This window comes from Anneissia japonica, unplaced genomic scaffold (genome assembly GCF_011630105.1).
Source record: "Anneissia japonica isolate Jap-2015-1 unplaced genomic scaffold, ASM1163010v1 scaffold199_len4679917_cov187, whole genome shotgun sequence".
Taxonomy (NCBI): domain Eukaryota; kingdom Metazoa; phylum Echinodermata; class Crinoidea; order Comatulida; family Comatulidae; genus Anneissia; species Anneissia japonica.
The window spans coordinates 4,618,752-4,632,908 of NW_022686322.1; the positions used below are offsets into that span (position 1 = coordinate 4,618,752).

At 35.0% G+C, this 14,157-nt stretch overlaps 1 protein-coding gene across 13 annotated transcripts in view; it reads left to right on the forward strand.

Moving 5' to 3' along the window:
- Nucleotides 1–1,946: 1,946 nt before the first annotated feature.
- LOC117116616 (5'-AMP-activated protein kinase subunit gamma-1-like) overlaps nucleotides 1,947–14,157 on the forward strand; it is a 41,673-nt gene continuing 29,462 nt past the window's right edge. For 2 of the 13 annotated variants that reach the window (XM_033260738.1, XM_033260771.1), the window contains exons 1-2: nucleotides 8,698–8,865; nucleotides 11,633–11,818. In XM_033260738.1, the coding sequence (XP_033116629.1) occupies nucleotides 8,818–8,865; nucleotides 11,633–11,818 (234 nt within the window). In that variant the 5' untranslated portion in view covers nucleotides 8,698–8,817. Of the gene's footprint in view, nucleotides 2,082–2,250; nucleotides 2,355–4,919; nucleotides 5,070–8,679; nucleotides 8,866–11,632; nucleotides 11,820–13,235; nucleotides 13,435–14,157 lie in introns of those variants that run through there. The other 11 variants (XM_033260705.1, XM_033260712.1, XM_033260718.1 and 8 more) reach the window with 11 other exon arrangements.

The window sequence follows — 14,157 nt, forward strand, 5'->3', positions numbered from 1 at the left end:
ATAATAATAATAATGATAATAATAATGATAATAATAATAATAGCAATAATACTAATAATAATAATAATAATAATAATAATAAATATTTATAATAATGAAAATGATAATGATAATGATGATAATTGATTATGAGATGATAATGTTTAATTTATTTATTTTATAAGTTTAAAATGAAATTGAACAACAAACTTTTATCGAACTTTAAGTGCAGAGATGGGGGGGGGGGGAGGCTCAAGACCAGCCATTTGCATCCGCGGACACCTCAGGATATCTTATAGCACTTTACAGTTTTCTTCTGTTTAAATGTATCTCATCGCCACAATATGTTAGTCCAACAAAAAAAAAAAAAAAAAAGCAAAAAGTGCTCTGATCTTCACGAGCGCTATATTTAGCCTCAGTAATGCAGGCCTATCTTCACTGAACGCCAAGTTTACTCATTTTGAATATGGGCTAAAAGAGGAGGGGGCGCATGTTGTGACGTTACTCCGTGGTCCGGCCGAGGCCGATCCATCCCCAGAATAAAAATGTTGTTTTCCTGGTGCTTGGCAGAGGAGCATTACTAGGTGAGAACGGGTCCCCGGTCATGCAAGATTAGTTGCTGGGCCCTTTGCCGGGGCCCTTTGATAAATAAATAAAATAATAAACTAAGATTGAATAATTTTTTTATTTAGCCTCCCCAGAAAATATATCCTAGAGCCGCCACTGGTTGAGAAAGTCTCGACGTTTCGTTTGAGTTGCTTCAATGTCTTCATGAGAATAATCCTGAAGACGATTAAAGCAACTCAATCGACTTCGAGACTTTCTCAACTATTCTTTTCATAACTACCACGTGGTGTACCGCAAGCTTCAACAATTTGTTACCTTCATTACATGGATAGCATTACCACAAAAAAGTATCGAAATCTATAACGCTTGGCACTAAATGCTCTGAGTCGAATTCCACACCTGATGAAAATAAACAAATTACAAGGTAGATCAGATCGGTCTTAATATTGCATAGCATATTTTTAACATTTCTAATATAAATACTTTCAAAATTATCTTATTCTATTCTCATGGATCTTTGTGCCATCTTATCACGCTTTCTATCTTTTTCTTATTAACACCAAAATCACCAAAGGTTGCCGACAATACCAAAAATAAGCACACTGTATGACTGGTTGGTAGAAAAGTTTAAGAATTATTCTGTTAACATTTATTGTATAAATTTCCTGAGAAATCCTCTGCCCTTTTAACAATATTAATTACAATGTGTAGGCCTATCCCATTTTAGTTTTTCATTAATAAACCAGACTCTCTCAAAATTATTAACGTACTATTAATTTCTACATTACCTTATTCCAGATTTTGCAACTGAAAATGAAAAATAATTTCTATTGTTTTAATAATGTTAAAAGCAAGGTGTTCAAAGGCGCTACAGAAGAAAGGAACCAAAATAGGTCATACTGGGAATTCATGTGAAACGTCAAGATAGGCATTGTCGTATGTCTGAGTTATGGGTGGGGTAGCCTACGTAGGGAGGTGATTAGAGTCCCCGTTAGAGCCGTCAATTTCCCAGGGGAAATAGAGGAATTCTATAGAGAAAAAGCTTAGATATTTTAAATTTTCAGGCGCCAATTTTTTTATTTATTAAAGAATGAAAATTCTAAGACTGTCATACTGATATTACGTTTTCAGAAAATTAATCGTTAGAAGTGCTTCATTTTATCCCCGGTCCCTAATGCAGTGGTGGCGCCAGGGGGAGGGGAGAGGGAGGGATTTCCGAGAATACTCCACCCGGGACCCTACCGCACCTTGACCCGTCTGGTGGGGAAGGGGGCTTAAACCCCTGTCCCCCACCAGTCCCCCACCCCCCGCTGGCGCCGCCACTGAGCATCCTAGAAGGAATTTGATACAGTGTACTGAAAACTGATGATATTTTAGTTTATATTGAATAGCGCCCCCTTTGTCGGAACCCATCGTATGATGATTTGTAAACATCGATGGCCTTGTGGCAAGTGTAGGATGGTCGAGTTAGTTATTTGTTAAATATCATCTATTGCAGGTCAATATCAAACGTATAGCATACTTAATATCCGAAAGTATGAAGTATTACTTATTTTCTATCAATATTACTTTGTTTTTAGATGTGTTAAGAGCAATATCGTTTCATAAAGTTGCAAGCACGAGGGAACAATTTTACAAGGGCCTGGCTTGCGGTTTCACTACATCCAGGGTCTCGTATTACAATACAATTTAGTTAGGGTAGCCTAACTATATAGGGCCTATTAGGCCAGGCCATGCTAAATAGTGATGGTAGTTATATGGATGTTATGGTCGTTCATCTAGATATTATTTTACTTTTGTTATATCAGGTAGTACATGAAATGTTTACTTTACCCAACAACTAAACAAGACGTAACATCATGGACAAACATTGATAATTTATTATTTCGATTGAGTTGAATGTTAGAAATGTTTTTAGGCCTAGCTAGGCTAGGCCCAGGCTTTGTTGCTAGAGTGAATTACCGCCAGAGTAGGCCTAGCCAAGGCCTAGATGTGATCATTATTCATTGGAGGTGTGGCCATGCGGTCCATACCGTTGTCCCAGCAAGGCCTTTTTGGGCTCTAATGTTTGAGTGTGTTTTATAAGTATTATTTTCTGTAATAATATATCTGTATTATTATTAAGCCTTTTTCCAATATTAAAGCCCCATTCCCGGCAAAATTTCACTAAAAAGTGTCTTTTTTTAAAGAAAATATTCATTTGCATTACTCCAATTACAAATCATGGAAAAATATTGGCATGAATTTTAGTTTACGCAAAAGAATAAAAAAAATGAGAAATTCAGACTATTTCTCATAAAATATTACCATTTCCTTGAAGAATTCATCGTTACTAGGCAAATTCAGAGGTTGTAGATCGCATCCACTGGAATACTCTCGCTTTTTTGTATACTTTTATACAGTAAATAAAGTGCGCCCTCTCTAATGAGATTAGTTTTTGTACTTCGTATCTCGCACAATGCGGTTGTTCAATTAAGGCTGAGATATGTTTGTTTAAGTGTCAAAATCTCAGTCAGCAACAAATTTGAATTAATTTCTATGGAATATTATATTTCACAAGTGTCAATACTAGCAACGGAAAATATCATGTCGGCCGTTTTTATGTGTGATAACAGAACCTAAATCGAGGTAAGGCTAGGCCTAGCCTAGCAGCGCTGGATAGGCTAATGTTTTCGGCGCCTACGATATTTCTTCTCACGACAATCGCAAAATCAAAATGAAAAATTCATCCGCATTTATTTTTTGTGTGGAACACAAAAAATCAAATTTTAGTCTTATTTTACATTTTTTTCATTCTTAGGAATGTCCAAATTCAGTTAAACTAGCAATTCCGTATTATATTTATAAATCTTTATAACATTATATAAAAATTAGATTTTTCTTAAAAACTGAAATTTTGCCGGGAAGGGGGCTTTAAATGTTTCTTATTCTAGGTAGATTAATCAGTCTTGCAAATTGTTGATATTGGCATGCAGCTGTCAGCGCAAAGAAACATTGCTACAATTTCACTATAATTTTGTTTTATTGCCAGCAAGACAAGAACACATTGACACATTTAAAAAAAATCTACAGAAAACCACAAAGGATATACCATAAAATCACTAGTAGCTGGAAGAGAGATATGACGGAAGACTGTTGACATGTCAATCCAATAATTAAATGAAAGTTACTTGTTTAAATTCATTATAGATGCATGATTCCTTCATGTTCTTGGATTAGTTCTGGCCCTAGGAGTGTAAATGTGATAGGATGACACCAAAAATCATTCCAGTTGTCCAAAATGAGTGGCTTGTCTGCTCATTTTGGTAGATAAATTTGACTGAAATATCACTGGATTTTAATTGCAGTCACTAATGTGACACCTGCTGTACCACAATATTATGTAAATCACTTCCAAAGACAGGTGACACTTGGAAAGCTTTGTGAATTACCACATGTTATGATTGCAATGTCTGATTGTAGAACCCAACATATACCAAGGAATTTTTGAATATTTAATGCCGCCTCCTTGCCTACACCAGGTCTGTGTCCAGGATTGTAAAAAGTTTATATAATATTGTTTTGTTTTTAAGAGTAAGACTCATTTATCTCTCCTGTTTCTAATTCACATGCACCATGCATTTTTATATTAATGTTCACATTTCCGAAAAATATTATGCAAAATAGAAGTGGGTTGACACAGTGGCGGCTGTAGGCTATATTTTCCTGGGTGGGGGGGGGAGGGTTACTGCCGACAGTGCCATTCAAGGACCGTAGACCCAAGCCAGGGGAGGGTTTCAGAAGGTGGTGTCCCCCTCCCAAATGAGATTTTTTTTCTGGATGGCCGAAGGGTGGGGGGAGGGGCCTTGACCTATCCAACGAGGGGGCTTAAGCCTCACAGGATTGAACTCTGTTTGTCAAATTTACTATTATAGTCAGATTCTCTTTGGTGATCATATCTTTTGAATTTTTTCCATGATGATGCCAAATTTTAAAAGAAAGTTACTCAATATAAACCAAATTTTTGTGTTTTTTGGTATGACAAACAAGAATGCTAAGGAATATTATAAAATGGCATTTAAAGAGAACTTTAATGCATAGAGCCTAGTGGTTTAAACAATGGATGCTTTGTGAATAACCTGTAACTTGTGACGTACATTGAGTGTACAGAACAACCTATCAACCTAGGCCTAGCATAGGGCCTAGCGTAAGCAATCTTGGTCTAGAAGTTCTCTTTTTTCAAGACATGGTAATAGTAGTTGACATGATAAAAGGACTACTGAGAGTCGTTGAAGGCTATTGTCAACTGTTAGCGATTGCATTTAGCGAGCATATAAAAACTAGGCATTACATAGCACAACATTTTCAATATATGATGACTGATTTTTTTTCAGAGTTTGAACACATGTAGACCTATTCTGGTACTAACTTCAACTATATGACACAGGAAATCAACTCTTGAAGTAGTTTGACAATAGATTTAGAGTTTTACCAAAAAAATGGCAGCTGATAGAATGGATGTTGATTTTGATTCACCTTGTAAGGTATGCATTAACCAGATTTTATTTATCTAATTGTGGCAAAGACAAGCCAAACCAGTCACTCGTCGCAAAATTTGATTTTGAGTTATTAATACAGTGTTAGAGAGTAAAATATAATAGCTATAAAATAGTAAAAAAATCATTCAAATCGGACATTTCGTTATGAAGTTACAAGCGTTTAACCACACAGCTGTTTAAAGAACAATATATGAGAAATCAGGCTTCAAAGTTTATGATTTCAGGCATTTCTCATGCAGAAACTATCTTTAAATCCTTAAAAAGTGTTGTTTTAACATTCAAAATGGGGAAAATAACAGCATATAATGATGTGTAGATATATAAAGTTTAGTTTAGTGCAATAAATTAGATTTTTAAAAATTTGACATTCCAGCATGTTTGGGCCATTTTCTCTGAAACACGATTTGCGACAAGTGACTGGTTTGGCTTGTCTTTGCCACAATTATTTATTTTTATATGACACAAGGCTAGTTGTGAGTTCAGTTCACACTCAAAATAACTTTTGAGATTTTTTGCGAGTGTTTGGGAACAATGCGTTTTCAGTACAATAACACATCAGGTACTTGTGGCAAAGCATCATTCCAATCTGCTTTATTTTTCTTTGAATGTTCTTATTCAATGAAGCATTTCACCGAAAGAAATATGCTACCCCATTGTACGATTGAGAAACATTCATTATTTGTTTTATACAACACCTACTGTAGCTGTATCTCTCCGGATCACCTGCATGCTCTTCTTCGAATACAAGGACCCATTTTCTTTTCAAGGCCAACATAAAACCGGCCTTGGCTCTAGGCCTAGGAATCGATCAAGTTAATTTTCGGCTAATAATAGACTCAATTCCTCACCGCTGAAGCTGGCGGAATACTCCATGCGGTTTACTGCATATGTTATTGCCTATTTTGTTGATTCGGCATCACTTTCATTTAGTAATTCCTCCAAACCTATTCGCTCAAAAGTACAAATGGCCCAGTACCAAATTGACCTGCCATTTTATTGGCAAAGCAAGGGCTACTGAATGACCAATTCATTGTTGATGCGTGGGTTGTAACGCCGTCATGGGCAGCCTAGGCGCGCTAGTCTATACTTTTCGCTTGCGTTTCATTTGAGATTTGTTGTCGTTTGAAGATGAAAAAGTACTATTCAACGATCGGTGACTAGTACTCAAATAACCATGGAATATTTTTGGACCTGTTTTCAACCAATAATAGAATATACAGGTGTTGTATAATTATTTAAATAGTGAACACTTCAAGCATACCAAGGTATCAGTTACAGATTGCTTGCGGTACAAAAACTGCTCTGAAAATGTTTGATAAATAATACACTTTAAATACTTTTATTATTACAGTTGAACTTCCCGAATCCAAAATGGAATTTAAAAATATGTTTGACTTCGATAAAATTTGACTATAACAAGATTGTTTATTAATGGGAAGCACAACAATTTGGCTTGTAAAATAAGATTGACTTAGAATTATTCGAGTTAGACAATTTTAATCTGTAGTTAATATGATTTTTGTTAACAAAATGTAATTTGTGTCAAAGAGTATAATATTTTGAATTGCCTGACATCTGTTTTATTTGAGCATTGTGATTTTATGTTTGGAAAAACATTGTACATTGAAAAGAAATTATGTAAACCAAAAGACCTTTAAAAGTTCCCAAGGGTGCTTATAATAAAGCATGTAAAGTGTATTATCAATCATGCTTGTAATTGTATTATTAGGAAGTTTAATAGCAAAAGCAAAGTAGATATTCTTGTCCAAACGATACAATCCTTTCCGGTTTTTAGAAACCACAATTAACAATCATTTAAAAATAATGATACTCCCTACCTTGATAGGTCCAGAGAAAAATCTGGATAGGGCCATGCGATGTGCAAAGCACCAAGTGGGATGGGTTGGAGGTGCTTCAGATTTAATTTTTTAAAATTGATTGAAATTTTTAAAACTTGAAAATCAGCTTGTTTACTGTTCCCCCATATTTTTCCTTTCTTTTTTTCTCTCTTTTTTTTCTCTCTTTTTTTTCTCTCTTTTTAGGAGGGGGAGGGAGAGGACCTAGACCCGCCCTCCTTCCCCTTTTCAATCTGTCCCTCTTTAGCCATGCGTTTGTCTAGCTCATGGTAATTTATATATGCCACCAAAATATGACAGAAATTATATATTTGGTTGTTATGTATGCCGGTGGTCAAAAACGATGTGTTGCACAAAGTATAGGTGGTGAAACAATGTAGTTAAATTAAAAGTATAATAATTTTGTACTTCTTACCCAGAGGATAAGCTGCCAGATGTGTCACTTTCGACAGTGAATGATCCTCAGTCATACGGTATGCTGGTTGCCAGTCAAATGATGTTTCTCCACTTTCTTCTGTCTTGGGCAGTTGTGTCGACTGTGATCTACTATTAATCATCAAATCAGTGTAGAATTCTACATTGTAAAATTATGCAACTTTTAGTATTCAGGTGGTCAAGACTGTATAAATTTCGGCAAGATGACAACAAGTGTTTACAACAGACAGACAATGTCTCACTGTCATGGTTAACTACTGGACACTTAATGGCCCCTGGCATTCATGTGGAAAACACAAATGGCATTGAGATATGAAACTGTCTCCAAGGTCTCATTTAATTATTTAGCAACAAGAACAACAGATGATTCAATGAATTGAGCTACACTGGCAATGCCAGTAGGGGAAGAGGGCATGCTAAAGCCCCATTGGCCATGGCTCGTTGGACCAGAATGTATCAGAAGCATTCTTGGGCTTGGGTTTTTTTTTCTAGAAGCAATGTAGCGATTTTAGGGTTACTAGGCTTAAATAAAACACCTAATAATATTTCATTGTCACTTGGTAAAACTGTACTTGGTAAATAAAACTTTACTTGGTGATTTTCAATGTTTAATAAAAGTATATAAAATCAGCAAACATTTAATTGACAGGTACTAATGATGACTTTTTTTTTTGGTACCATTTGGTTTGAGTCCATGCCATCTTTTTTTTTTTAAGTGGTTTGTTGGGGAGGCAGGGCTTATTTATCACCAAGTACAGTGGAGTGGAGTTGCTTACAGATCCCAGGGTCCAAGGTTCAATTCCTATATCAGCAGTACTTTTTCTCACCAGGAAAACAAACTCACTCCCTAAGCCTCATAAAGAGACTTGGTTTATAAAGGCATCATTCTCATCCTGTAAGTGACTGTTGGATGTGAAGTAAATAAAATAAATAAGTTTACATCATTACTGTATCATGAAATTTTCAGCAACATTACCATTACATGTCAGGAAGGTCATATTTTAAATTAGGTCAAAGGGAGTTTAATGACTGTTTTTATCCAGGGATGCCCATAAGTCTGCAACTTCATACCTTCTACTGATTAATCATCACCTGGATTGTCAGGGACATTCTTATGTAATATGTCCTTGCTGGATTATGCAAGCTCCTGAATGGCTGTTTTCTAAATTTTCTTTTCGAAGGTCTGGTCGATATATTTCAAGACCATAATAACATCATGATAACATCAACAAAGCTAGTTGAAGTTCATTGCCTCTTAAGTGATTAGCCTCCAAAGCTAGATCAAGTTTGAGCTCTTCACATTGAAAATCTATTATTATTTGTATTGATTTGCTATCTTGGTTGCTGAAATCATGGAAGAAGTTTGACTACACAAATTGTACCACAAATGCCCATGTCAGTTTGATTTTGATGTAATCAACAACTTGATAATTTATACGAAGATGCCTTTGTTTAAATATTCTTTACTTCAGACGCCATTTAACTCACCCGTGAGTAAATATACTATTAAATCATTATTTTTCTTTAGATTTGCATATTATGAAAGCTGTATATAATACTGGGACTGGTTCAGCTTTTAAAAATCGAAAACAGGCAATTTTTATGAATTTTTGTTAGGCCTAATTATATCTTTTTTTACAGTTAGTCTTTAAAATTATCATTTCTTATATCGTTTTAGTATTAATTAAGATTATTAAATAAAACTTTCTAGGACGACATACAGATATCGGTCTACAGTAGGCCTACATTCGATCATGAACGTAGATAGGGTACACTTCCTTCAGTGTTAGCGAAATAGAAAAAAAATATTGAACTTCATATTAGTACCTCTGATATAAATGTGAGCAGTTGTCCTAGGCCTATATTTTATCTATTTTATATATGGATTAATCTGGAACTTTGGTGGAACAGTATATCCATTGTATGTGACGAGAAACGTTTCAAAAAAAGCAAAAACAATTTTCTCCAGCTAGAAGTTACATGCACTGCTCTCACCCCTTTCTACCGATGAAACACATGTTTTGATGTGCCACAAACCTAGACTCTATACTATTTCAATGTTGATTAATCTCGAAGTTTAGTGTAAAAGAATATATTTATTATATATGATTATCAAGCTCTTTAAAAAAGGTATTGTATTATAATTGTATACTGTAAAATATCGTTTTCTCTGCGTTTTCTCTAGATTGCTGTTCAATGTCAACCCCTTTTCAAACAGCCAAGCACATGTTTTGTTGCGTCGTTGATTAACCATGGACTCTACCATTCCATATGGGTTTTTAATTTTATAATAAATTTTCAAAATAATTAAATTAAAAATATATAATCATTAAATCGTTTTTAAACGCTTGAATGTACCAAATGACTATGTTATTTTACTACAGGGATTTTAATTTCATTTATAAAACGCACTGGTAATGTATAAAAGTAGTTTTTAATTGTCGATACGCCACGGCGTATCAAGCGGACTTGGAACGTCTTCCTTGCAGTGTACTGCATCGCCGGCTGGAAGTTTAGGGCCTGTGGTTTTGATACTCTATGTTCTATCAAAGTAATAGAATAACCTTGCATTTAAAATATATTATGGTAGGCCTATATCAAAAATAAGTGTACAATAGGCCTACTTTTTGTAGTCCTATTCATAATAAAGTACAGTGACCGCCAATAAATACTCAACATTTACAATGAATATCAGAATTTAGTGCAGTAGGCTAAACTAGGGTGGCATTATTTTTTCCCAATTTATTTTCATTCATTCTCTGTAGGTCATTTTGAAAACAGACATTGGGCCTGGGTGTAGAGGAATGGCCGTTTTTGGATACGGTAGCCATTTTTTGGCCTAAATTATTGTTGTTTAGCTTCCAAAATGAAAAAAAAAACCAAAAAAAAAACACCACTAAATAAAAGTATTGTGTTTAGATTAGATTATCAAAGAAGCATATACAAGCGACTGTTGTACACACACACAGTAGATCTTGATGACTATAGGCCTATGTTCATGTAATAAACTGTTTACGCTAATTAACTTTAATTTATGTTCTACTGAATGAACTGTTCTTGTTTGATTTTTAATTTCTGTTTGTCACTTCCTTGTTGTCTTTATTTTAATTAATTTATTTGTATCGTACCAAATCCATTTTCAAATATATATAACAAATATAAACTATAATTGAAAATAATAAATACAAGATTTAATTGCACACAAAAATTCAGAGACTGATATTTTTAGTTTATTCTATGCTTTTCCATGGTAAAGTCGAGTCGTTATCACTGGGCACCGTACAAAGGGTACGGCTATGCATAACTCGGCCCGCAGCAAGATCAATGACCCTTAATTAGTCAATTTCCATAGCAGCAGAACCGTGGGACTGTTCTAGTTCTAGAAGAAGCAGGTACAGTACTGGCATTAAATTTATCCTGTCACTACGAATGTATTCCTCCATGCTCATGGCAACAACATGAGTTTGGCCTGGTTATAACACTGGGCGGCGTACAAAGGGTTTGAGCTCTGCATAACTCGGCCGGCAGCAAGATCAATGACACGTACACTTTGATTCAGTCTGTATTTCCATAGCAGCAGAGCGTGGCAATGTTCCTATGAAAAGTTCTAGAAAAAGCAATATACTGGCATTAAATTGCGTTTATCCCATCAATATTCATGGCAAAAACATGAGTTTGGCCTGATTATAATACAGTATAAAAGTGTAGGAAATTTCAGTGGGTTTCGAGTCTTGGTATTCGACATTTCAGTTTTAAATTTTACAGAATAGCTCAATAACAAATGACAGGATATAGTATTAAACTTAATTAATAATAATGAATGAAACTTATGACAAAACATAGAAAAGAGACTCTAAATTACAGTACACCAAAATCACGAGATAAACCGACGCAAACAAGTAGAACAAAAACATCGGAAAACGAACCCTAATTCGCGAAATGGAATCGTCCAACATTTTTGATCAGTATCTTGAACCACTCGTCCGCAACGCGAAGAGATTATAATCCCCAACCACGCGTTGTAGACGGGTATACGCACATTGCTTTATTTTGCGAGGCTCCCTTAGTGCTTATTGCGGTTAAACCCCTAGCCATATTCATCGCAGTATCATGCAAAAAACAGGTTTGTTTACACACAAGCCGCAAAACACGCTGAATGGTACTAAGTATATCTGGGATAAGAAAATAAAGGGAATGTACAGTAAGTTAATGGTGACAAGATTAGTTTTCAATGATTTTTATGTTGTATTTCAACAGGACCTGAGCTCGTTTGCGATGCCTCTGCTTGAATCGGATGAGTTGGATGGTAGCCGAGTGTCTTCGAGCCGCACATCCCGTAGTAGTAGCAGCAGTGGCTCTTCATCTCCACGAGCAATGGTGGGTGATAATTTTAAAGGGAGGCGATTCTCGTTTCCCAGCAATACAAGCAGGCTTTACAAGTCCGTAAGTTGCTTGCTGTGTGGATGCACTTTGACATACGCTTCAAAATGTGTCCCATCATAAATACAATGGTGTGTAACCATCATTCTAACCACACTGGGATATCATTGGAGAAAACTTTTTTTATAACCTGCTCAACAACAATATGTCTTATTCCTAATCAATATTCCTGTGAATTATTGAGGATAGGATAATTTCTGCATTTAGTAGGTAACAAAGAATTGTGTTGTAAGGAGATTTTTCCCCAACAAACTATCACCATTGTGCTTTTATTAAATGGGTGTCTGTCATGGTATTTTGTACAGTATGTGCATATCTTTTTTTTGCATATACCTCAGTTTCTATGTTAAGATGGGTTCTATAGAATAAAGTGTGAGTGTGTGTGTGTGTGTGATTGATTGAAGTGAAGTTATTTTAGCTTGGTTTTTGCACTGGTAATTATTAAGCTTCAGAGCACAAGTTTCCGGTTCTAAATGGGCCAATGATGATGCTAACTTTTTTCTTGAGTAAAAATGTTAATGGCTTGTCATCTGGATGTTTCATTCAGATGTTTCCATACTACATGTGAAGGGTGAAGGAGTGCAGAGTTGAACTGTCCAATTCACTTCTTGTCATGGCCATGTAGACTATATTGTACTGTGTTGTGATGAAAGGGATTACGGTACCTCTTTTACTGGTTCATTTTAAGCAATTGTTGAACCAAAAGCCCTGATAAAACTTGGAAAATTAAAACTCCCTCTGTCCACTCTGGACTCATAACCTCAAATGTCCATAAAGTGACACTGAACTTGCTTCCCAAATATTATTGAAACCATTGCATTACTAGAAGAAAGCTTACTGTTACTGGTTTAACCATGGAGGAACGAAATTTTAATAGTGGAGCAATGTAGCTTCATAATAAATTGTTTTGTGATATCACACTATTTTGCACTTTTGAATTTCATTTTAATAATTTGTTGCTATTTTGTGTTGGTTTGTCTATAATGTGATTTTAATTGAGGTAGTCTTTTATGCACTTGGCACTATTCAGAAATACTGTATTGTTTTCATCAACATGTTTGTTTTTGGCACTTCAGGATTTAATAGGGTTCAGTATACCTTTTTTTTTTTTATAAAACATTAATGTTTTCATTATGTATGTATTGGTTTTTTGTCCAGCACATTTGTGACAAATAATTGACTCATTATCTTCCAGTTTCTCCATCTATTTTTTTTTCTTTCCTTGTATTAAGTAAAGCTATTTTAAATGTGATGTTAACAAATTATAATCAAATATTAATTTGCTCTTCCATAAAAAAAAAAAAATATCTTTGTTTTTATCATTTTTAGTTAGCAATTTTTGGATAATTTAAAAAAAAAAGTTTATGGCTTTTAAAAACTTTACATGCAATGATAGCTTCATGATGTCAAAAATTGCTAGGATTCAAACAAGAACATGGATGTAGACTTGCTAGGTATTAACCCAATGGAAAGAAAGCCAATGACTGGTAGAGGCGTTTCACTGACTTTACCGGATGCGCCTATTGATAAGATACCAGAACTGTCTCCAGCACCGTTCAGGCTTGGAAACCGACTAATTTTCAGGAAGACAGATGCAGGAACACAGAGTAGGATGAAGGTAGATAGAATGCGGTCTACTATGATACGCTGCATGGTATCAAATGCATTGAGACGTGTAACTTGGTAAATTCGCAAAATTTGCTGAATATTGATCTCTTCCTGTATCTTCATATAACATATCCTACGAAGGAACAATATAAATACAAATGATTTGACATTTTGCAGTTGTGTTGGATTGTATGCAGCATTGAACTATGGAAATGCACAAATTACTAATAATTGCTTTGAATATTAATAGTTATTACTTTTTTAAAATAGTAATTTATTTTATTTTAATTGCCAACATTAGTTTGTCGCATATTTAACACTCTTCGGGAAATTTTAAGAAAATAATCCTACAGTAAAACCTCAATTTGATCAACAGCATTATATCCAGCTGTATTGTGTAATTATATTATGAATTAATGTTACTGTTTGACAGGGGTATGGTTGATAACTTAAAATCAAGGGTAGCTGGCTGTGGAAGAGTACTGCCGCTAAACCGCCAATGCTAGTCGGACGAGAATCCTTGGCTAGATAGGATCTCTACGGTCTATTGGGCTTAGCTCAGCAGTTTGACAGCCTTTGGCAGCAAGGTCTTAGCTAGAAATTCTGCCAAAGGAGACAATTTTTCATACAAATGATAACAAACTTTTTGTTTAAGAGCTTTGCTGGATAAAATTATTACGTAGATTGAACCCTTCTTCTGTCCTATTCAATAGTGCTTCAGCTCTTTAGTACTG